The sequence below is a fragment of the Sus scrofa genome, chromosome 1, assembly GCF_054392235.1.
Source record: "Sus scrofa isolate SSC_HxYL_T2T_F1_AM1 chromosome 1, Sscrofa_HxYL_maternal_Yorkshire_Landrace_v2.0, whole genome shotgun sequence".
In the NCBI taxonomy this organism is placed as follows: domain Eukaryota; kingdom Metazoa; phylum Chordata; class Mammalia; order Artiodactyla; family Suidae; genus Sus; species Sus scrofa.
Genome location: NC_139383.1, coordinates 138,380,691 through 138,405,448, shown reverse-complemented (window position 1 = coordinate 138,405,448; position 24,758 = coordinate 138,380,691). Strand labels below are relative to the sequence as shown.

General features: G+C 40.1%; 2 protein-coding genes across 52 annotated transcripts in view; one reads left to right on the top strand and one right to left on the bottom strand.

Moving 5' to 3' along the window:
• Positions 1–8,804, bottom strand: part of TMEM87A (transmembrane protein 87A) — a 43,717-nt gene extending 34,913 nt beyond the window's left edge. For 5 of the 8 annotated variants that reach the window (XR_014814268.1, XM_084974216.1, XM_084974221.1 and 2 more), the window contains exons 1-4: positions 8,623–8,804; positions 7,296–7,356; positions 4,191–4,276; positions 602–715 (exon numbers count right to left, since the gene is read on the bottom strand). Coding sequence is in view for 2 of the 8 variants with exons in the window: in XM_005659710.4 (XP_005659767.1) it covers positions 602–715; positions 4,191–4,276; positions 7,296–7,356; positions 8,623–8,781 (420 nt within the window). In the remaining 6 variants the exon portion in view is untranslated. Of the gene's footprint in view, positions 1–601; positions 716–4,190; positions 4,277–7,295; positions 7,357–8,342; positions 8,510–8,622 lie in introns of those variants that run through there. The other 3 variants (XR_014814272.1, XM_084974204.1, XM_084974208.1) reach the window with 1 other exon arrangement.
• Positions 8,805–8,968: 164 nt separating this feature from the next.
• GANC (glucosidase alpha, neutral C) overlaps positions 8,969–24,758 on the top strand; it is a 77,178-nt gene continuing 61,388 nt past the window's right edge. For 13 of the 44 annotated variants that reach the window (XR_014813431.1, XR_014813429.1, XR_014813430.1 and 10 more), the window contains exons 1-4: positions 8,969–9,858; positions 11,337–11,399; positions 13,137–13,314; positions 21,574–21,701. Coding sequence is in view for 17 of the 44 variants with exons in the window: in XM_084973342.1 (XP_084829468.1) it covers positions 9,830–9,858; positions 11,337–11,399; positions 13,137–13,314; positions 21,574–21,701 (398 nt within the window). In the remaining 27 variants the exon portion in view is untranslated. Of the gene's footprint in view, positions 9,859–11,336; positions 11,400–13,136; positions 14,658–16,223; positions 16,319–17,087; positions 17,161–21,573; positions 21,702–24,758 lie in introns of those variants that run through there. The other 31 variants (XR_014813405.1, XR_014813353.1, XM_084973436.1 and 28 more) reach the window with 14 other exon arrangements.

The window sequence follows — 24,758 nt, the reverse complement described above, 5'->3', positions numbered from 1 at the left end:
TATATACCTACTTACAATGGGATATTATTTAGCCTCAAAAAGGGATGTATTTTTGATACATGCTATATACATGAACTTTGAAAACACTCTGTTAAAGAAGGCAAAAAATATTGTATGATTTTACTACAACAGCCAAATTCACAGAGAAAGGACGCAGAATTGTTGTTACCAGGGAAGTGGAGGTGAGGGCGGGACTGAGGGTTATTATTTAATGGTTGTGAAATATCAGCTGTAGGTGATGAGAAAGTTTTGGAGATGCCAATGGTGACAGTTGCACAACAATATGCATGAACGTAAAAGTCACTGAATAGGCACTGAACGTAAAAGACACTTAAAAATACTTAAAATGGTAAATTTTATGTTAAGAGTATTTTACTATACTTTTAAAAAATTGGGGGTTTGCTTTTTAAACACAAAGGAAAGTACATCCTCTCTTCGATGAGATTAATATTTAAGTGGCTGACTATGTACCTATCAGAACACACTTCTAACTTATTTCTGCCAGAAGAAGGAATTGAGGAATGGGAAACAGATGGCTTCCAAAACACCGACATCACATTTTCACCTCTTCTACTTCCCTTTGACTACTATCACACATTACCTGTGCTTTAAAGAGTTCACTGCAGTTCTGGAACAATTTTGATGATGTTTGATATTTCCCAGACAAGCCTTTTTTTTCCTTAAGATTTTCTAAGTATGTCTCCACTTCTTCTGTCTGAAAAAAATGAAGAAAATACCAAACATTTAACTTCCTTTTTACACGTAAGATATTTAAAAGATAACAAATAGATTGCCTATGACACAAATACAGTTTCGGATTTGCCATTTTAAAAAAATTAACAGCACCAGATAAAGACTCCAAGTAATAGTATTCAAGACTCTAATAGTATTAGACTCTAGAGTAGAGCATTCTAGTCTAACTCACAAAAGGTAGTTCCTCTAAAAATTCTAGGAAGACCAGGAACCTGTCAAGAGTCCAGAAGGTCTTGTCATAAGAAAATACATTTACAAGAGTTACTTGACTAAATTAACACCAATAAAAATATTTGTGCTCCTAAATAGATAAACTAGAGCACAAAAGTGCTATAGCCATTCACAGCCCACTAGTAATACTCTCAAAAAACTTATCATTTCTGGAGTTCCTGCCATGGTGCAGCGGAAACGAATCCGACTAGAAACCACGAGGTTGCGGGTTCAATCCCTGATCTCACTCAGTGGGTTGAGGATCTGGCATTGCGTGAGCTGTGGTGTAGGTTGCAGATGCAGCTCAGTTCTGGTGTTGCTGTGACTGTGGCGTAGGCTGGCAGCTGCAGTTTCAATCAGACCCCTAGCATGGGAACCTCCATGTGCCGCAGGTATGGCCCTAAAAAGACAAAAACAAAATAAAACAAAAACTTATCATTTCTGTAGTTTCATCCATCAATCAGTTCAGTGATTTTTCTTCCACACCAACATCCCTAATCTCATCCTGTTTTTTTCCTAAGCTCCAATTTCACATCTCCAACTATCTGCTTGTCATTTCCATAATTCTGGCACATGGCAGTCCAAAATAATTTTTAACTTCTTAACTTGTACTACCTACAAAGACTGAATCTTCTAAGCTCTTGACCATCCTACCACAAGTTTCAAACCTAAGAAGTTTTTAACTAAATTCAATTAGTTACCAATTAGGAAAAACAGATCAACTATATTCTGGAGATAGCATCATTTCTCTTTTAGTTGTTCAGCCCTGTAAGTCCTCATCATAGCAATCTTACCAAGTGCTGTATAACAAAAGCCAAACACAATCACAAACACTATAAAAAAGATAATGTAAAACTCTAATACTAGGCAGAAATTCAAAGGTTTAAAAAACCAACTGGAGGAGTTCCCTTGTGGTTCAGCAGGTTAAGGATCCAGTGTTGTCAATGCTGTGGCTCTGGTTACAGCTGTGGTGTGGGTTTGATCCCTGGCCCAGGAATTTCTGTGTGCCATAGACATGGCCAAAAAATTAATTAAATTAATAAATAATTTTTAAAAACCCAAGGGAGTGATGGACAATTTTTAAAGATTAGTCATATTATTTTTGAAAAGAAACCTCAAGAATAGTAGGGGAAATGTTAAAAAAAGAAAAGAAAAAAGAGAGAGGAAGGAAGGGAGGGAGGGAGGGAAAGAGAGCAAAAGGAAAGGAAAAGAAAGGAGCAAATAGGGGGATGGAACAGAATAGAAATGGCCTAAAAAATGTGCCTAGAAGCCATGTTTCTTCAATGTTCAAGTACAATGTCCTATGGCAATTCTGAAACTGCCCACGGGCAATTTCATGAGGTCTAAGAAGTCACAACTATTTTCATTTTCACCATGTACCTAACTGTACCAGCAGTCATTGTACTCTTCAGTCATAAAATTGCAGAAGGAAAAAAAAAGTCAGTTTTACATAAGAATGCCCTTGATGAAGCAGTAAAATTATTAATATCATTAATTCTGGACCTTTGGGTACATGACTTTTAAAATATTCTATCAGACAAAATAAGAAATATATAAAATACTATAAATGATTGACTTAAGGTAAAGCACTTTGCAACTGTTTTAACCTATAAGCTAAACTATTCGTTTTTCATTGACCTGAAAGAATGATCAACAAACTACAGTAATTCAGAATTGATTATTTGGGAGATATTTTCTTGAAAAATGGGCAAAGGGAGGCTGTCACATGGAGGAAGACAACTGACAGTATCCATTGTCAATGATAAAATTTGAACTTTCAAGCAAAAACTGGAATTTTGGAAAATTTGCATGTCCGTCACCATGAGGGTAATAGCTTCCAATACTTAAGGAGTTTCTGATGAGACCAAAAGGCGATATTAGCAAATGTAATTCTGAGGTAATTGTAAAATGAATTAATATTTGGAAGGTTTATATAATTCAGTAAACCAGTATTTTCTAAATGATCAATGAAAGAAAATGCAAAATCAGACAGGAGTAAAAGACCAAAGTATAAGACACATTAATATATTTTAACATAAAAGAGCACAAAAAAGTTCAATGAAATGGTTTCAGTTTCTACACTGCCACTAATCTCTAAAAAACTCCACTTGTTACAGCTGGGTATAGAATCAACAATATCCATAATTATTTCACAACACTATTAAAATCTCTTACCAGCTACCAATATCTGTGTGAGGCCCTATTTTGTGCATATACTTCAACCAAAATAAATATCACAACAGACTGAGTAAAGAAGGAGATAAAAGAATCCAGCTAGGAGTTCCCATTGTGGCGCAGTGGAAATGAATCCGACTAGGCACCATGAGGATGCAGGTGCGATTTCTGGCCTTGCTCAGTGGGTTACAGATCTGGCGTTGCTATGGCTGTGGCGTAGGCTGGCAGTTGCAGCTCAGATTGGACCCCTAGCCCGGAAACCTCCATATGCTGCAAGTGCAGCCCTAAAAAGCAAAAAAAAAAAAAGAATCCAGCTAATTTCCATCACACCAGATAGTAAACAAACAGAAAACAGATTTGCAAATACAAAATAACACCATGCTTCCTGTTTTTTTTTTAATATCTTTCATTTAAAAAATTACTTTTTCAAATATAATGGAAAAATGAAAATCACATAATTAAAATATATATGCTTTTTATATTAAAAAGCAGTGAGCTTATTATAGTTTTTTAAAATAAATATTTCTCTAGTTTTAATTTCTCTTTAATTTTTTTTATTTTTTGCTTTTTAGGGTTGTACCTGCGCCATATGGAAGTTCCCAGGCTAAGGGTCAAACTGGAGCTGCAGCCATCAGCCTACACCACAAACATAGCAACAACATACTGAAGCCACATATTAGAGCCAGACCACAGCTCACAGCAACTCCGGATCCTTAACCCACTGAACAGGGCCAGGGATCGAACCCACATCCTCATGGATACTGGTCCAGTTTGTAACCCGCTAAGCCACAACAGGAATTTTTTTAATTTCTAATACAGTAACCCACATGAACAAAGACTTTTGGGGGTTTGTAGTAATTTTTAAGAATATAACACAGTTCTGAGGCCAAAAAGTTTGAGAACTGATGGTACAAGTATGTCTGCAAATTGGGAAGCAAGATTCTAGTTTCAGCTCTTCTCCACAGCTACATGACACTAAATCTTCCACCAGTTTGGGACCCAATGATTTCTTAACACTAAAAAAAGAAGCCTGTGATTTTTATGTTCCATACCTTGAAGTTGTATATCTCATTATAACAGTCAGCACTTTTCAGATACCAGGTTATATTCAAAGATACGTCACAAGGTTCTCCATCAACTATAAAAGAAAAAAGCTTTGTGAATAAGACTATTCCCAAACAAGGATTTTTTCCTAAACTATTATCCACATCCTATTTATTTCCTGCTAAACTAAGACATTCAAAAGACCATCCCTTCTCCAAACGGAAAGTAATGAAGTAATAAATGTAAAAAGAACTGGATATTCTTCAGTTAAAAGTAAGAATTGCTGTTCATAGAAAGAAATAGCAGTTAAGCTGTTTTTAACCTTGAAACAAAATAAACAAAAAGCAAACCTGGCTGGGGAACAAAGGAATAGCAAAAGCCAAGATAAAAGATTAGATTATTCTCAAAACCAATCTCAGGGGACCTCATGAAATCACAGAAGCCTCATATAACTCACTAAACATAATTTAAAACACAATATTCTAGTGGACCAAAGCATTAGTCTAAAGACTTAGGAGTGTAAATCTGATTAGTTGTCTCAACTGGGGGAAATCAATATTCCCTTTTATATGTGATTCCAGGTGAGGAAGGGAAAACATACTAGAAATATCTACTTTGTGCAAATGTGACAAAGACAAGCATGACTGCATCTAGGAACCTACTTTTGGTTCTTAACAAAAGAAGCACATCTAAAATTATAATTTTCCCCTTTGTTTTGTTTTCTGAAACTAATTTTTATATGGCATAATTTTATAAGGCTCAAGTAAAATATACAAGAATTTGATGTGTTGAATTTATGGAAATGATAAAAAGGACACTGTAATCTTGTTATGAACTACTCCGTAAGAACCATACAAAGAGGGATTAAGTAAATAAAAGTGAGTAAGAAAATGCCTTAAACAGGAGATTTGCTGGGAAATGTGCCTCCAAAAATACTATTTACATTACAGACATTCTTTACAACTTTAAATGAATGGCTTTAAGAGGCATTAAAAATGGGTTCTGCCAATTTCATGGAAATCTATAGTATTCCATGCCCACAAAAGCATAAAATTAGAGACAAGGTTAAGTATGAGAAAACACAGAGAAGTAATATAGTGAAAGACAATGCAAATTTTAAGAAGCCACAAATCCTCCAAAAACAATGAAATGTAGACACTTCAAAATACGCAGCTTGGGAGTTCCCGTTGTGGCACAGTGGAAATGAATCCGACTAGCAACCATGAGGTTTCAGGTTCAATTCCTGACCTCGCTCAGTGGGTTGAGGATCCGGCATCGCTGTGAGCTGTGGTGTAGGTTAGACGTAGCTCAGATCCCTTGTTGCTGTGGCTGTGGTATAGGCCAGCAGCTGTAGCTCTGATTAGACTCCTAGCCTGGGAACCTCCATATGCCACGGGTGGGGCCCTAAAAAAGCAAAATATGCAGCTTGGGAAACAACCATTAGAAAACCAGTAGCTGGAGTTCCTTTCGTGGCTCAGTGGTTAACAAACCCGACTAGTATTTGTGAGGATGTGGGTTCAATTCCTCAGCGGGTTAAAGATCCAGTGTTGCCATGAGCTGTGGTGTAGGTCACAGATGCGGCTCAGATCCTGTGTTGGTGTGGCTGTGGTGTAGCCCAGCAGCTATAGCTCCAGTTCAATCACTAGCATGGGAACCTCCATATGCCATGGGTATGGCCCTAAAAAGACAAAAAAAAAGAAAAAGAAAAAAAAAGAAAAACCATTAGCCAAAATACAGATAAGAGGAGACTACATAATAAAAGGCTAGAATAGCAAAGAGGTTGTCAGGCTACTCCAAAATAAAAAATACTGCTATCCCTCAAAGCTACTCTTTATCTACTAAGCCAACTTCACAAGAAAGCCCAGTGTGTCAAGAGTAAGATTTGATTTAAATCAAACTTAAATCATTAGTCAGGAGATCATACTTCCATAGACGAAGTATATTCTTCATTGAAATTCTACCTGCCCCCTTCATCCCCATAGCACAAGCTCAACGAGATAAAGGGTTTTTCCTGTCACTGCCCTGCCATCTAAAACAGTGTCTAGCACATAGTAGGTTTTCTGTAACTATTTACTAAACGATTAAAAGAATAAAAGTACCCAACAATGACATAACTTTGCACTTTCATGGAAAGAAATATGCATAGCTGCACACATGGATGATCCGATCTTGAAATGAAGCTGCCTATCATCATTCATTCTCTAAAATAAAGCCTTGGAGTTCCCGTCGTGGCGCAGTGGTTAACGAATCCGACTAGGAACCATGAGGTTGCGGGTTCGGTCCCTGCCCTTGCTCAGTGGGTTAACGATCCGGCGTTGCCGTGAGCTGTGGTGTAGGTTGCAGACGCGGCTCAGATCCCGCGTTGCTGTGGCTCTGGCGTAGGCCGGAGACTACAGCTCCGATTGGACCCCTAGCCTGGGAACCTCCATATGCCGCGGGAGCGGCCCAAGAAATAGCAACAACAACAACAACAACAAAAAGACCAAAAAAAAAAAATAAATAAATAAATAAAAATAAATAAAATAAAATAAAGCCAGTTGCAGAAATAAAATACAGCTTTCCTTTAATACACAATGGGGTATTTTGGATTCAGATACATGGTTTTCCCACTGGACAGACTTGTTTTGTTCTACATAATCTCTATTTCCTGGTTATTATCTTTGAGCTTCCTCTTCCAAAGATCCAAGTAGTACAATACTCCTTCTGCAAACAAAAGCTTTACTGAACATATTTGTTCAGAGCCAATGGTCTGCAAACCTAGATCATGTGTCCAGTAAACATCTAACATGCACACAAAAGCAAAATCAGTGGTTCTTTCTCTGACTCAGGACAGATTAAAACACCATGCAGGCAATCAACCAACACAATCTGTCTAACTATATACTGTAAACACCAGAAAAACAAGAGAAGAAAATAAAGTTCACACAACTAAGTATTCTGAAGATTATTCAGTGAAAGGATCTTAGTTATACCACATATGTTTATTCTTAGACAGTGCTGGACTATTAAACTTCAGAACTTATGTTGCTCATCAGAGGTAGAAAACAGGTAATTTAAAAGTTTGAAGACCACTCAAAAACTCAATAAAACTTCATGAAATGCAAAAAACTCACATTTCAGGAAGATAGTAGTATTTTTGAAGAGGATCTTTCCAAAACTAAAATAATTTTTCCCCTGCAAAGATAAAGAAGAGAAAGGATAATTAGCATCAAATCACTTTAATCCCCAAAGCAGCATGCAACTGGTATAAAAACCTAAATTTATAAAATGTTCAAGTTAGTTTTCTTAACACACATACAAAAAATGCATAAATATCCTTCCTTTTAGTAAAATTCAACCATATCCAATCTGCAGGATTTTGAAGCTTGGTGCGGAGACATGATTTTTTTTCCACAGGCCATGAAGCAAGGACTCTGGAAGGAAGGCTCCTACAAATCCTCAGATAACTTAAATCTTCATGGAAGGTACTCTTTAATCGGTTCACTCCTTTTACTCACTGATCATTGTCTAGAATAACCAATCATTTCTTCAAACAAACTATTCTATGAGCAGATGGCCAAATTCAACTATCAACCATTATACAAGTAACAGTACCTAAAACCGAGAACCTGAAGATCTTCACCAACTGAACAAAAGCTATAATTCCTGCCATATCAAAAGCTCAAATAAGATTTGGGCATTACAACCAGTGAGCAGAGCAGAACAAAAAAGACTACTGTGATTTTAATAAGACTAATGACTTCTGGCATTTCCTGCCAGCTTGTGATTTATCAGCTCACAGGACTATAGCTCTTACTCAAAGGAGGTTTTAAAAGGGCCGAGGGTCAACCTATCTAGTTAATTTGTCCAGAAGAAAAACTAACTTCTCACAATAAATTTTAGAATACTGTTTCTTCCGTTTTGTCCACTCTCAAATTAGACTACATTTCAAATGCTTAGGCTTCCTAATCACATGGCAAAGCTTAGAATAACTATTTCAAAGTCCAAACGAAATCAAACAGCTTCACAAGTAGAATCATCTAGTAGCCAAAAAATGAAGAGGAAGAAAAAAAAAGATGTCTATTTACATATCCCTCTCATTCAACCCGGAGTCATAAGATTCTGCGAAAGTTCAGCTGAAAAGAAAAACCACTTTCCACATATACATCAAGTTTACATGCCTCCAGTCAAAGAAAGTTCTCTGACTCTGCTGATAAAGAACCGCTCCATCACCACTCTCCGTTTCGGAAACGACCCTGGCATTACTGCTAATCTACCCACAGAAGTGTGCGGCTTTCCACTCCAGGTAGGTGAGTCCACGTTAACCAAGGACACAAACGCTCCCGGCAGTCCCACCCCTTTGGAAGCGTACTTTGGCGGAACCTTCCTGGACCCCATGGGCCGCCGTAGCCCCACCCCCTTACTCTTCCAGGCTCAGTTTCTCCTTAAGTGAACACTCACCAACGATATCGGTATGCGCCACTTGGATCGGTCGGCAGCTGCCACGGATGCCGGTCCTACACCGAAATGTGACAGTGGGGACGTGGGAGCCCCCAGAAGAAGAAGAAGAATGACAGGCAACACCTGAAGCCACGCAGCCGACGCCATCTTCACAGCCATGGAGTGCCTACCCAAAGTATTTCACCTTCTTCCGGTTCGTCCCGCCCTCTTCCGGCTCCCCTCTGGGGGCGGGATCATCCGGGTCCTCAAAACCGCAGGGGGCGTGTTTGTTTTGCGACTCAGCAGCCCCTCCTTCAGGCATACGTCACGGCCTGGTGTGAGGCTTTGTACCTACTGCGCAGGCGTCATCTTGTTGTAACCTAGTCACCTTGGAGCGCTAGGTTCATCGCCAAAAGCCATCGCCGAGTCTCTCGACTCCTCTACCTTAAGGGTTTGGGGACCAGACAAGAACCCCGTGGGGCGTTTGGCTCTCTCCTCCTCCTGTTGGCCCCTGTCCCTCATTCCTTCTGAGTCCGAGTCAAATGCCGGGGCCAGGAGTCTAGGAAAGCCGTAAGTCTGGCTGCCTACTTAAAGTCTAGTATTGAGTTCTAGGTTTCCGGAGGTATTTAAGCAAAAACTGGAATTTAGCCGGGGTGGAGTATAAGCGATTCCTAAACTGGACGGTGTAACAGATAACTCCTTTTAAAAAACCCCTTCTGGCCCTTAAGTCTGTGATGTAGATGTTGGCCGGCGCACATCAACTTAGAGCAGCCACCCGGCCGGCACTTCCTACTCACAGCTAAAACCGGGAGAGAGTGGGTCAGTTTTCAGTATCTTTGGCGTGACCGTCACTGAGAAAGATCTGCAGAAGCTTCGCCCAAGTCACGCAGACCGTCTTGGTACTTCCTGGTTCTCAGTCTCAGGGTTTTCATCCTCTGGGTCTGAGTTCACGCCCCCTCTGTTGCAGAAACCTTTTCGGTTCCTAATGAAGGTAGTTCCTGACCAGCCACTCAAAACCAAGAAAACTTTGCCCCCAAAAAACTAGTAGAAAGACTAGTTTGGGCGTGGAAATCCCAGGAGCAGGTGTCAATTTGTCACTCCTTGAGAACCTGGAGCCCCAGAAACTTGACGGTGGTAAAGCGCTGGTGGTTATTTAGAAAGACAATCTAAGAGACCGCCTGGGGCCTTTGCCTGAGAGCTGGGAGCCTGGTGAAGTGACTGGGAAGCCATGGAAGCAGCTGGCAAAGAGGAAATCAGGTAAAATCCCAGTAGTCCAGCAGGAACTGACTCCAGGGCCCACGGAGGCAGGCAGAACCTGGAAACAACATTCTGGCTTTGAAGATTTTATTGACTTTGATTGCGCTTGTTTGCACGTTTGGTATTTGTACATTAAATTTATATCTTTTCAATTCTCCAGAGAATTAGGTGATATTAATAGCCCCGCATGAAGTATTTTCAAGATAGTTAACAAAACTGGAAGAATTGTTATCAGAACTCTTAACACATGAATTTCAAGCATGTTGCTTTCCAAATTCCGCTGTATACACCTCTTCCTGAAGCATTCCAGAGTATATTCTTCAAAGCTGGAAAGAATGCTAATTTCTCTAATCTTTGCACACTTGATCCAAAGAAACAGTGACAAAGACTCAGTGAAGGATTTGATTACTGCCATGATAAACCATGTCCAAGTGTGTTTGTCTGAGCTTGTTTTCATAATATTTTGAAATAGTATTCAGTTATAGCTTCCTACGTAATCATGGTCATACTGACTACAGATGTATTCACTGTGTCTCATGCATGAAAGTCAATGTGGGTTTTTTTTTTTTCATTATAGCCTGTAGTTGTTTTATTTTTTTGTCTTTTTGCCATTTCTTGGGCTGCTCCTGCGGCATGGAGGTTCCCAGGCTAGGGGTCTAATCCGAGCTGTAGCCGTTGGCCTACGCCAGAGCCACAGCAGCGTGGGATCGGAGTGGATCCTTAACCCACTGAGCAAGACCAGGGATTGAACCCGCAACCTCATGGTTCCCAGTCGGATTCGTTAACCACTGCGCCACAACAGGAACTCTGCCTGTTGTTTTAATCAGTATATATTAAATACATATACTCAAGTAGCAATATACATACATCTTGATCATGTTCTCTTCAGAAACAGCTTTTCTGGAAACTTGATTTTAAAAAACATTGGCCCCTAGATTGTCAGCATCATCTTAAAAGCAAAGGATTTTCCTTCTCCATTGGTTTCTATCCTTATTCTAGCACCTTGCACATACCTCATTATAGCATCTGTCAGGTTGATTTGTGATGTCAGGCTCCCAAAGAAAGCTTGAACACAGTCCTTGTGTTATTATGGCCCTAACGCATTTTTACAACACAGTGGTTTATGTGCCATGTTTAACTAGAATTAAAGAAGGTGCAGGAGTTCCTCTCGTGGCTCAGCAGAAACAAATCTGACAGTATACATGAGGACACGGGTTCGATCCCTGGCCTCAGTGGGTTAAGGATCTGGCTTTGCTGTGAGCGGTGGTGCAGGTTGCAGATGTGGCTCTGACATAGGCCAGCGGCTACAGCTCAGCTCTGATTCGACCCCTAGTCTGGGAACCTCCATAAGCTGTGGGTGTGGCCCTAAAAAGACAAAAATAAATGAATAAAACAATAAAAAAATAAAGACAGTACAAAAATTGGATTCACAAACCCCATGTAAAATAGGTTTCATAAAATATGGGGTTTTTTTTTAGTGTTGAAGATGAAGCTGTGGATAAAAACATTTTCAAAGACTGCAGCAAGATTGCTTTCTACAGGTAAGGAGAGGAAATGTATGACCTAAGTAAAAGAGTTCTGAAAATATTTCAAAACTGATGTTTATTAAATTTTTGAGAATAGGCTTTCTGAAGAAAGAGTCAACTAGGAAACTCAGTATTAAGGAGTTTATCGGATAGAAGACATTCACCTATACTACTTTAATGTGCTGTTGTATTTTATTATGTTCTTATTAATTATAATTAATTATATAATTATACATTATCATTAAAATTACTATATTAATAAACAGGTATTTTATTTTCAAAGTCAAAGCTTTTTTAAAGTAGTGTTAAAATTTTGAATCTTTGAATAGGTAATACTTTTACACGGTTCAAAAATCAAATAATATAAAAAGATACACATTGAAAAGTGTTACTGTCATTCCTGCCCCCTTCCACCCCATTCCAAATCTTTCCCTGTAAGTAACCAGATTTATTCATTTCTTATTTATCCTTCCAATATTTCTCTTTGTGGATGCATATATTCTTTTTTTTTTTTTTTTTTTTTTGTCTTTTTAAGGCCACACCTGTGGCATATGGAGGTTCGCAGACTAGAGATGGAATTGGAGCTGTATCTTCTGGCCTATGGCACAGCCACTGCAACTCAGGATCTGAGCCACGTCTGCAATCTACACCACACCTACTAAGCAAGGCTAGGGATCAAACCTGCGTCCTCAAGGATGCTAGTCAGATTCATTTCTGCTGAGCCACAATGGGAACGCCAATGCATATATTCTTATATCACTGCCATTCTTATGCCAAGTAACTTTCAGTAGACACTCTTGTATAGGTCTTTTTTTTCTGCTTCATAATTATTCTGAAGCCCTCTACATGAGTATATGGATTGTCCTCCTTTTAGAGCTCTATAGTATTCCATTGGGTGGATTTTAGAATTTATTTATAAATTCTAAAATTTATTCAGTCTCTCGTCAGTTGCTATATGCTTGTATCTTTTTAAGATGTTTCTTTTTTTCCATTATAGTTGATTTACTAGACCCTTCGATTGTTTTCAGTCTTTGCTATAATGTCACTGCCACAGTGAAAAGCTAGGCATATGTCATTTTGTACACATGCAGGTATATTTTTAGGGTGAATTTCCAGGAGTGGGACTACTAGGTCAAAGAGTAAATGTATTTGAAATTTTAACTATTACCCGATATCCTTCCATAGAGATTGTGTCATTTTGCACACCCATCACCACTATAGGATTGCCTGTTTCCCCAGAGCCTCAAAAAATATTTCTTTAAAATCTTTTTTTTTTTTTGACTGTCTGCCTTTATGTGATCCTGAAACCGAAATCCCCAAAAGTTATACAATTTTCTACTTTATTCACACTATATAAATGAAGAAAATCGTATCATTTTAATTATGAACATGTACCTTAGAGGGAATTTTATAGTGAACTTCTGGTCACCTTGTCAAACCACTAAATTATGTTGGATAGCCACTAGAATTTAGAGAACTTCTATTACAGTGTACATTTCGTGGGAAGAGGGACGGAAGTCAACAAGCTAATAAATGTCAGCTATGAAAACTGCCCCACCTTCTCAATAAAGGGGACAAAGTACCATCCTTGAGCAGTATTATGTTGAACAGTTTCATTAGTATTCTTCTTTTTTTATTAAGACTCTTATTAATTTTGTTAGCACTCTAAAGTACTCCTGTTAGTGCTTTATTGAAGTACTAATACTGTCTGCCGAACTCACTATCAAAGTCACTTTTAATGACTTCCATAAGAATATATAGTCCTTTGGAGGCTGACAATCACCAGTGGTTCTCAGACATCTGTATACTCCGTATCTGTAGACGTCAGAAACAGCAGCTCTCCAAGAAGTCTACCTATCGGGCATTACTAGACTCAGTCACAACAGGCAAAGATAGCACCAGGTTCCAAATCATCAATGAAGTAGCAAAGGTAAGATAAAACTATTTTGTACAGAGAATTATTTATGTCTGTGTTTATTTGGGTTGAATGAAGTAAATTTCCACAAAGCCTAATTAAACTATGTATGCTTCAGAAGTAAACTCTGTGAGAGAAGTAATGTCATCTTTTTCATAGCTACACTAATACTACTTTAAAAGTCATATGAGAAGTTTCTACTGTGGCTTAGCAGTAACGAACTCAACTATTATCCATGAGGATGCAGGTTCGATCCCTGGCCTCGCTCAGTGGATTAAGTATCCGGCCTTGCCATGAGCTGTGGTGTAGGTCACAGGCATACATGGATCCTGCATGGCTGTGGCATAAGCTGGCAGCTGCAGCTTCAATTCAATCCCTAGCCTTGGAATTTCCATATGCTGCACATGTGGCTCTAAAAAAATAGCCAAAAAAAAAAGTTATATGAGTATCATATTTCTTTTTAAAAAACTAGTGCTGCTGCTTATACCACCCATTTTTTTCTGGAGGAATTTTCCCCCTTGCTTGGCATCTGTGAGACCTTTGAGTTCACAGCAGATGATACCCCTGAAGTCTTAGGTCTTTAACTGCTGATCTGAATCTCCCAAACTATACATCCCTTTGTAGCTAAGATTGATAGCTGTTTTTGGGAAAACATGGGGTAGCACTAATTTCCTTCCTAGAGAGCCATTTGCATGAAACCCAGCCAAACCCATGTATCAGGGTCAGCAGAAGCATTTGGTTCCAAGAAATGCCAGGAGTCCACCAGAGACCTTCCAGGAGTCAGTAGGCCTAATACTAGCAGTAAGACCCTTTCTTTTCTCATTTTTCCTGTCATTTGCTCATTTTCCTTCTTGTCTCCAATGTGTCTAACCCTAGAGAGCTATAGCTGTCCCATGGTCAGGGCAAGAATCCCTTTCCACCCTTGAGTAGGCTCAGTCTGTTGAACACCTGAATAATCCACTGTCATAATGACACATGCCAAAGCAGAAGGACTCTGAATCCCAGAATGGGCCAAAATGCAACTTCTTAATGCAGCTCATACCAGTGGATCCCTTCACATGGTCTTTTCAAGACTATAGGTCAGTTTCTTTATACATACCTCCCTTTGGGTCCTGAAAATGTGAGGGACAGTGCTGTTCAGGTCAGGTGCCAAGACCAGAGCACACCAGCTCTGGGTGCCTTCAAAGGAGAAGAAGCCACAGTCCGGGAGGACCCACAGGAGCTCAGCACAAGACAGCATGGGGCTCAGGAGGGAGCTGAGGAGCTGGACAAGCAAGGGCAATTTATGCAGAAAATCAGCAACATGGCTCCCAAGACTGAGAACCTTGAGGACCACTTGGAACAGACTCCATGCTCAGGTGCTGGAAATAACAGGGCTGCACGGGGAATCTGCGCACTGATCTCAGGCAAATGCATGTAATGTGTATGTTTGGGAAGATTCTAAAATTCTGAGCTCAACTTCATTTTAACATCTTCCTTGCCCCTTGGAGTTGAGATGACTAATAAGGACTTAGGCTGTGTGCCCTCTATCAGTTTGATAGGGACACCAAAGATCCAAACAGTAATTTCTGAAGTTGTCTGAACCTCAGACACATAGTCCTGCTCAGCTCACATAGTCAAAGAGCTTCCATTAGAGGTTGCTTTGGGGGTGAAGTGGTGCTTCATGGGATTTTTCACATTAGGATGTGGTATGGACATGGTATGGGTATGGAGATTTTTAATTTTATTTTATTTTATTTTATTTATTTATTTATTTATTTATTTGTCAGGGCTGCATCCACAGCATACGGAGGTTCCCAAGCTAGGGGTCTAATCGGAGCTCCAGTTGCCGTCCTGCACCACAGCCACAGCCATGCCGTATCTGAGCCGCATCTGCAACCTACACCACGGCTCACGGCAGATCGTTAACCCACTGAGCAAGGCCTGGGATCAAATGCACATCTTCATGGGTACTAATCAGATTCATTTCTGCTGCGCCACAATGGGAAATCCTAGAGATTTTTTTTTTTAAAGCTGCATACATCCACTTACTCAAAATGATAGCTTTTTATTTCAGGTTCAGAGAGACAGAGCCTAAAGTCTAAGGGGATCATATTCAGCTCACAGCTGCAGTTCTCACATTTCACTTATGAGACAGATTCTGACAAACCCAACACACTTAGTGCCTACCTGCCCCCACACCCTGAATGCAATAACTTTGTCATCAAGGTCTGTTGTTAATTTTTAAAATCCTTCTTCCCAATTTCCTTCCCCCAACTTGCCCCTTAATAAGCAACGAGGAAACAGAACCAAGCTTCATGCACCATTGTCCTAGCTCACACTGCCATAACAAATACCATAGACTGGGTGTCTTAACTGTGACATTTGTTTCTCACAGTTCTGGAATCTGGGAAGTCTAAGATCAAGGTCCCACTTCCTGACTTGTAGACTGCCACCTCCTTACTATACAGCTGACCCTTGAACAACACAGGGGTTGGGGGTGCTGATATCTCCACCCAGCAGAAAATCCAAGTGTAACTTCACAGTCAGCCTCACTATACATGGTTCTGTATCTGCAGAGTCAACTAACCAAGGATCATATGGTAGTATAGTATGTATTTATTGAAAAATGCCATGTATAAGTGGACCCACGCAGTTCAACTTCCTGTTGCTCAGTGGTCTCAACTGTATATTCACCTAGTGGAGAGAGAACTAAATGGTCCCTTCCTGTAAGGGCAGTAATCCCAACATAAGTCCACCCTCATGACCTCATCACCTCCCAAATGTCACCACTTTGAGGGTTAGGGCTTCAGCATATGAATTGGAGGGCTGGACGAAGAGGAGGGTTGGGGGAGGGGGGAATGACGCAATTCTTTCCATAGTAAACATGATGTTCCTGGGACACGGTAATGTTACAAAACAAAGTGTTGCCCTGTTGTCTCCAGGTCAGGACATCTAGATTTTGAAGAAAAGCTGGCTGCAAGTTCAAATGCTTCAGTTTTCTCACGTGGAGTCCTATTTCTGATGACAAAATAATCAGGTAGATATGTGATTAAAAACTTTCCAGAGTAGGTGTTCCCTTGTGGCTCAGCTGGTTAAGAATCTGGTGTTGTCACTACCGTTGCTCTGCTTACAGCTGTGGTGCAGGTTCAGTCTCTGGCCTGAGAATTTGCATGCTGTGGACACAGCCACAGCATTTTAAGCAACATGGATGGACCTAGAAATTATCATGCTAAGTGAAGTCAGTCAGACAATGAGACGACAACATCAAACGTTTTCACTGACATGTGGAATGTGAAAAAAGGACAGAATGAACTTCTTTGCAGAACAGATGCTGCCTCATAGACATTGAAAAACTTATGGTCTCCAGAGGAGACAGTTTGGGGGGGTGGGGGGATGTGCTTGGGTTATAGGATGAAAATCCTGTGAAATTGGATTGTTATGATCATTATACAACTACAGATGTGATAAATTCATTTGAGTAATAAAAAAATTTTTTAAAAGCTTCCAAAATAAAATGATAAAGGAGTTGTCAGTAAATAAAATGTTAACTGCTTTTGTAGAACTTTTTTTTCCTACTATCACCGGTTTTTTACCTTCAAGTGAAAATTTTACCTGGATTGAGAAACAAGGAAGATCTAATCACATGACATCAGAGTAGGGAAATGTATGCTGTCTTCTGAGTGTAGTTAAAAAGCTCTGCTAGCCAGGCTATCTGGAACAGATCTATCCTTGACCTACTTTATATTGCTGATTTTTATGCTTTTTCATGATATGGATGACCATCTGGCAAAATGTTTCTCTTCCAGCCTGTTTGCAGGTTTTCACCAGAGACAGCACTTCCAGCAGCGTCTCCAAGGACGCAGGGATATCTCTGAACAAGTACCTCTTGCCTCTTCATCTAAGCCTCAAGAAAATGGGACTGTGCCCAACCAGCCACCTCCTCAGCAGATGAGGAACAACTACCATTTGTTAACTAGGACTGTTTCTGCAGAAACGGCCAGGCACAGGCAGCTAACCTGGGAACTGGACAGGCTAATTGTCCTTGGGGAACAGGCTAATGCCCAGCATGAACTTGCCAGCATTCTCCATAGAGAATCAGTGCTTGCAATAAACCAACTAGCTGCCACAGTGGAAGGGGCACTTAGTGCCCTACAGCAATTTAGTAAACTCTTAAACCAGTCTCTGAATCCTGGGAAATATTGACCAATAGCTGAGAGAGGTCATTGTTCACTCTTCTAGGCCTTCAAGGTCAACTGTTCCTTATAGTATAATAGAGAGGCCTGGGCCAGAGGAAAAGCAAGATCTATCCATCAAGGAGAAGTTAATGGGGTCATAGTTTCCCTGCTTAATACCTACCACCATTTAAATGTATTCTGGGCTATTCTGTTAACTCAGTCACAGTCTCTACTAGTTTTGGGTGAAATTTCTTTAAGTTTTGTTTTGATATAGTTGTGATCAATCCACTGCTTGAGCATACAGACAACGCTGTTTTATCACCATGATTTTTATAACCTATCTGATATTTTTGCCCTTGTGGCCAAAAAAATTAGACTTATGGATGGCCAGCTACCAGGTTTTATTTTTAATGAGTAGGGAAGAAATAAGATAGGAACAGGTAATTTATATGCTTCCAGCTAAACCCATGCTGTCTCACATTATTTTAAATATTTAGTTATATATTTCTTCACTTATTTTGCATAAATCAATCTTGCTGCAAGTTGTACTTCTGTTATCTAAGTATTAACACTAAATAATTCTGAGTTTAAGGGTCTAACCTCTATAACTTAATGTATTTTTTTGCATTATTCTTTTTAATCTTCACTAATAGGAAGAGATTCAATAATTTATTTGTATATTATTTTAAATGTCCAGACTGGTCCCTGGAGAACAGGAATATCTAGGAACTCTTAATATTTTAGATAGGAGGATATAACATTCATGTCCAGACTTTTTGACAGCAAGGTATTGATGGAAGAATTAGGCAATAATTGGCAGTTAGGAAACCCAGGGAAGTGGTTTATAAACTGTCATCCACAGAGCTCTGAGGTTTCCATGGAGGTTTCTCAAGACTCATTGCAGGCTCCAAGCCCCTTCCTGCTGTCTTCAACCCAAGAAGCTTTTCTTATTGGACTTTTGAGAGTCCACTGTTGTTAAAAAAAATTTTTTTTAAGTCAATAAAAACAGCGTGAGCCAGATCATATGAGCAAATGTATACTAAGGTCCAAGGAAACTATGTGCTTAGAATATGAAGCTATGTTGATGATAATAAGAGATAAGAATGAATCTGGGAGTTCCCATAGTGGTGCAGTGGTTAACGAATCCGACTAGGAACCATGAGGTTGCGGGTTCGATCCCTGGACTTGCTCAGTGGGTTAACGATCCAGCGTTGCCGTGAGCTGTGGTGTAGGTCACAGACTTGGCTCGGATCCTGCGTTGCTGTAGCTCCGATTAGACCCCTAGCCTGGGAACCTCCATATGCCGTGGGAGCGGCCCTAGAAAAGGCAAAAAGAAAAAAAAAAAATGAATCTGAATATCAGCTTTGAAAAGGGTTACCTTTTGGCCAAATTGGCTTGCTTAATTAAGTTAGGATGAGAACAAAAGGGGGCTTTGACTCGGATTTTTTTGTGTTTGGTTGCATAAGGTCGTTATGGAAAAAAGCAGGCTTATTGCTACCTTCTCTCATATAATTAGGATTCTTTCCTAGGCAGCAGCCTCAAGAACAGAACATCCCAGACCAGTCTTTGGTTAAAAAAAATAAAGCATTCTATTTTACTAAAAATAGGAGGGTCTCTGTGTGCATAAACTAGATCCAAATTGTTAATCATATACGTAGGCAGACAGCCTGTGTGCCCTCTATGACATATGTGCTTCATCTTCTCTAAACTGCACTCTCCTTAAGAGTTTATCCATCTTTGGAGTTCCCGCCATGGCTCAGTGGTTAACGAATCCGACTAGGAACCATGAGGTTGTGGGTTTGATCCCTGCCCTTGCTCAGTGGGTTAAGGATCCAGCGTTGCTGTGAGCTGTGGTGTAGGTTGCAGACGCAGCTTGGATCCCGCGTTGCTGTGGCTTTGGCGTAGGCCGGTGGCTACAGCTCCAATTAGACCCCTAGTCTGGGAACCTCCACATGTGGCGAGAACAGTCCAAGAAATTGCAAAAAGACAAAAAAAAAAAAAAGTTTATCCATCCTTTTCACAGCAATCAGTACATCATAATATCAGGTGCCAATTAAATGTTAGGTGAATTAGATTTGAGAGAGCAGTGGAAATACATATCTAACTTGGGAAAGAATACATAACCTAACAGGATTTCAGCTTTACATTTTGGAAGCATTTTCAAATCTTAGAATTCTGATGGCACATTTGAAGTAATTCAAATATACAAAAGAATATTAAACATATAAGCAATGACTATAGTATGATTGGGGATGGGGGAAAGGGGGAGGTGCTGGCCAAAGAGTACAGACTTCCAACTATAACAAGACAAATAACTTCTGGAGATCTAATATACAGCATAGTGATTGTAGTTAGTTATATACTTGAAAGTTGCCAAGAGAGTAGATCTTAAATGTTCTCAGGACCAAAAAAGGGTAATAATGTGACTTGATGCAGGTGGCAGCTAAGACTATGGTGATGATCATTGTGTAATATCTAAGTATCAAATCAGCGTATACAGGAGGAGTTCCCATCCTGGCTCAGCGGAAATGAATCCGACTAGGAACCATAAGGTTGCAGGTTGGATCCCTGGCCTCGCTCAGTGGGTTAAGGATCCAGGCTTGCTGTGAGCTGTGATGTAGATCACAGACGAGGCTTGGATCCGGTATTGCTGTGGTTGTGGTGTAGGCTGGCAGCTGTAGCTCTGATTAGACCGCTAGCCTGGGAACCTCCATATGCCGTTGGTGCAGCCCTAAAAATTAAAAAAAAATAAATCAACATATACAACTTGAACTTACACAGTATGTCAATTATATGTCAGTAAAGCTGGGGAAAAATAATTTCTGTATGATCACTGCTATATCATAAATGTTTTAAGAATGTCTGTGAAAGCAACCACAGCGCATGTACAGCCTATTTACCTGGGCACTCTTCAGTGCCATGTCACTGTTTAAGTGCTCTGACTACTTTCCCATATTCTGAAGAAACAAGGTTCCAGTAACATCATTTTTGGGGGGTTCTTTGTTTTCATATTTTCGTGCTGCTTTGATATCTTCCCTGCTTCCTATATCTTGCTTGCATCACATTGTATCTGTTCTGTGTTATGTCACATAGCCTATAAGCTTAGCCTTTCATTTAACAGACATCATAGTAACAATGGACCCTGCCATAACCAGAATTTGGTATCACACCTGATGAAGGATTTGCAATCAAACATGTGGCTTGGCACACCAATTGAAAACTACTGTCTTAAGATATTTCTTTTATCTAGATGCCTCCTTTTGTAACCTATATCCAGCAATTTCTGCCCTTGGAATTTGTTTTATTTTTCAAATTCTATATTCTCTTTATAATTGTGTGCTGCTCTCATCTTCCATTGTAACTAAATTCTCCAGCCTCTTGAGAAAGTTCCTGAGAACTTATTCCTAGGTGTACAGGAAGTGCAAGAAGCCTCATTTATCCATGCTAGAGAACCCCAATGGCCATCATTCTCCATTCTGTTCTGTTGTATTTTGTGGCTTGTTGCCCTTGACCTTTTAACACCAAACTTTTTTTTTTTCTTTTTATGGCCACAGCCACATCACATGGAGGGCCCCAGGCTAGGGGTCAACTCAGAGCTACAGCTTCTGGCCTACACCACAGCCACAGCAACACAAGATCCAAGCCTCGTCTGTGACCTACACCACAGCTCACAGCAGTGCCGGATCCTCAATCCACTGAGCAAACCCTCATCCTCATGGATCCTAGTTGGGTTTGTTAATTGCTGAGCCAGGAAGGGAACCCCCACCAAACTCTTATTCTTAAGATCTCTCTAGTCTATCATAGATAAAGTAGGCCACAGGTCGCAGTTTTCCAAGAGCAGTTTCAGCTTATGCCTGTCATTCACTATAGAGACCCCTTTCACTCTTAATGGTCCTGGTCTGGACAAATCCTGTTTTCCTAGTCATAGAACACATAGGAGGTGACTAGAGTAGAGCCAAGCATATACATGTATAGACTGGGGAACTTTTTTCTTCATGATTGCCATTGTTCTCCAATTTGTTTGGCACATAGCACTTTTAACATAGTTTTCTAATTATCATAATTTGTAGAACTGACTTGGGTAACCCGTTGAAATTAATCTGGTGTGTGTTCCCAGGTTCCTCTACTGGCTGAAGTTTATGGTATAGAGGGAAATATTTTCAGGCTTAAAATCAATGAGGAAACACCCCTGAAACCCAGGTATGAAGTTCCTGATGTCCTCACAAGCAAACCAAGCACTGTAAGGTAAGCCAGGGAACACACTACTTTGGAAACACCCTTAATAATGTTCTTCTATCCTACTTTGAGTAGCAGCTTTTGTATGAGCCTCATATTTTATTCAAAGACAGAACTATTTGCAGAGTTAGTTTTCAGTTATTTGGGTATAAATTTATCCATGTTGGTGTTATCTATTCTGTTTTCTCCTCATCAGCCCTTAATTAAAAGGGAGAAGCAGAGCTTCTGATCCCTGCTCTTCCCCTTACAGAGTAAATAGTTTATCAAACCAGACTTTGGGAGCAAGCAGGTGAGCTGTTTAATTGACTCAGATTAGCAGCGAGGCTCCGGAGATGTAATACACTCACCGAAGTCCCATGCTTACAGTAATTTATACAGTTAGACTAACTCACTTTTAATTAGTCTCAGAAGTACAACATGCAATTTGACTTAGAGTCAGAGATAAATTAATAATCAGTGTCTAGGTGAAAAAAAGCCTTTGGGGATTAAAGCATTTTTCATGTACCTGCAGAATCTGTATCAGTTCTCAGCACATTTTCAGGGTTATTTCCACATGACTCTGTCAGTTTGTTAAATTTTTCATATTTATCTCACTTAGGAGATAGGAGATTATGCCAGATGCTTTAATTTTTCCTACATCATTATCATAGTTCTATGTAAAATAATTTCTTTTTCCCCTAAAAATCTGATAATAAGAAATTAATTCAGCTGTGGTAGAACTATCATAAATTTGTAATATATCACTGATCCACTATTATATGCCAAGAACTTGGGAACTAGGAATTTTTTGTTTGTTTGTTTTTTGTTCTAGTGGCTGCACCCACGGTTGATGGAAGTTCCTGGGCAAGGGTTGAATCTAAGCTGCAGTTGCTACCTTTGCCACAGCTGCAGCAATGCCAGATCCTTTAATCCCCTAAATTGGGATAGGGATTAAACCTGTGCCTCTGCAGCCACTGTAGTCATATTCTTAACCCACTGCACCACAGTAGGAACTCCAGGAAATAGGAATTAAAAGGAGACCATTCTCAAGGCTTTGCAGTTTGATAGATGAGAGTATGTGTATGTATCTGTGTATGTCTGGGTGACATTTCTTAACTATCCTGCACTATTCATTTTCGTAGTGGATCCTTTAACATTTTTGCATCTGGGTTCATAAGTAAAGTTAGCGTGTAGTTTTCTTTTTCTGTGTTATCTTTGCCAGGTTTGGGGGTCAGGGTAACATTAGCTTTGGGTAGTAAATATGGTATATTAGTTTTGCTTCTATTTCATCATCTTTCTAGAGGCCCTTTGGCTACTGTAGTAACTAGAAAGCTTAAAAACATTTCTCCATTTCCCAGATGTCCACGTAGCTAGTTTCTGATGTAATTCAGGTTCCACCAATTAGATGCACTTATGGTCATCTTGATTTCAGAACTGAGTTTCTCATTTTGCTGGTGTGTTTTGGCAGCTGTAGAGTGACTCCAGAGCCACTAATTAGGGCAGAGGTTTCTTGCTCTCTGCATTGCAGCTAAGGTGACATGATTCTGGAGCCCAGCAGTTGCCACACTGACTTCTGATTACACATCTTCCTTGATTCCAGCTGAGGTAGAAGTTCTGTTAGCTTCCAGTTATGCATATTGTTTTAAAGGCCATTCCTGGACACTCAGCCAGGCACCTTCCATGATATTGTAAGCTCCTAATTCCCCCCTCCCCCACCAACTCCGAATTAAGTCATTTATGTCCTGCTTAAAATAGCCAGAGTTGTTTCTTTTAACTACAGTTGAGTCTTGGTTGACATAGTCGTTGGTATCAGAAGTAACTACAGGCAATAGACCCTTAAGGATGGGAATATGAGCTTAGTTAGCTAATCTAGTTGGATTTGAAGGCAGTGAAGGCCTGGTTTTCTTTAGAGGGGAGATATTAGTGTTTGGGGATAATGTTATGAGTCTGGGCCCCCCTCCCAGACTCATATGTTGAAGCCCTACCCCTGCACCCTCCAGACCTCTATTCAGAGATAGAGCCTTTGAAAGGTAATTAAGTTAAAATGAGGTCATTGGGGTGGGCTTTAATCCAGTGTGACTGGTGTCCTATAAGAGGAGGAGATTAGGATACAGACAATATAGACAGAGGAATGACCCTATGAGGACACTGTAAGATGGCCATCTGCAAGCCAAGAAGAAAGGCCTCAAAAGAAGCCAAACCTGCGGACACTTTGGTCTAGGACTTCCATCCTCCAGAATTGTGAGAAAATAAATTTCTGATAAGCCATCCAGTCTGTGGGATTTTGTTATGGCACTTCTAGCAAACTAACACAACTAGCAATAAACCATGGCATTCTGTGGCAAAGTCATTAAATTACTACTGTGGTCAACTGAAATAGAGTACCTATTGAAAGCATGTCTCTGGCAGACCAAGGGATGGGGCCATAGTATATAGCATGGCTGTCATACAAAATTCAAAACTCTGCAGTGGCCTGACTGCTCTGGCTGCTAGTAATTTCACTGCAGAACTTGCAGAAAACAGCATTTTCAGAGTTTTAAATTCTTAGCTCAAGGTATTATCAAACACCTCATAGACTTCTATGACAATCCTAGAAGTCTCTCATATCTATTGCAGCTACAGAGTCCTTGTCACTGAAAATCAAATACAGCGTTAGATTCAGTGGTTTGCTGAATGGGACTGTGAGTTGACTTCACAGCCTCATCAGGTCTGTGAATTTAGAGCATCAACTGAGGAGTTCCCATTGTGGCGCAGCAGAAACAAATCCAACTAGGATAGGAACCATGAAGTTGCGAGTTTGATCCCTGGCCTTGCCCAGGGGGTTAAGGATCTGGCATTGCCATGAGCTGTGGTGTAGATCGCAGACATGGCTCAGATCTTCCGTTGCTGTGGCCATGGCATAGGCCAGCAGCTATAGCTCCGATTCGACCCCTAGCCTGGGAACCTCCATGTGCTGCAGGAGTGGCCCTAAAAACCAAAAAAAAAAAAAAAAAAAAGCATCAACTGAGAAAAGGTAGGGCACCTCAAAACTGAATAGCAACATTTGGGAAGATATGGGTGACTTAGTACCCAAACCTCAAAATTCTA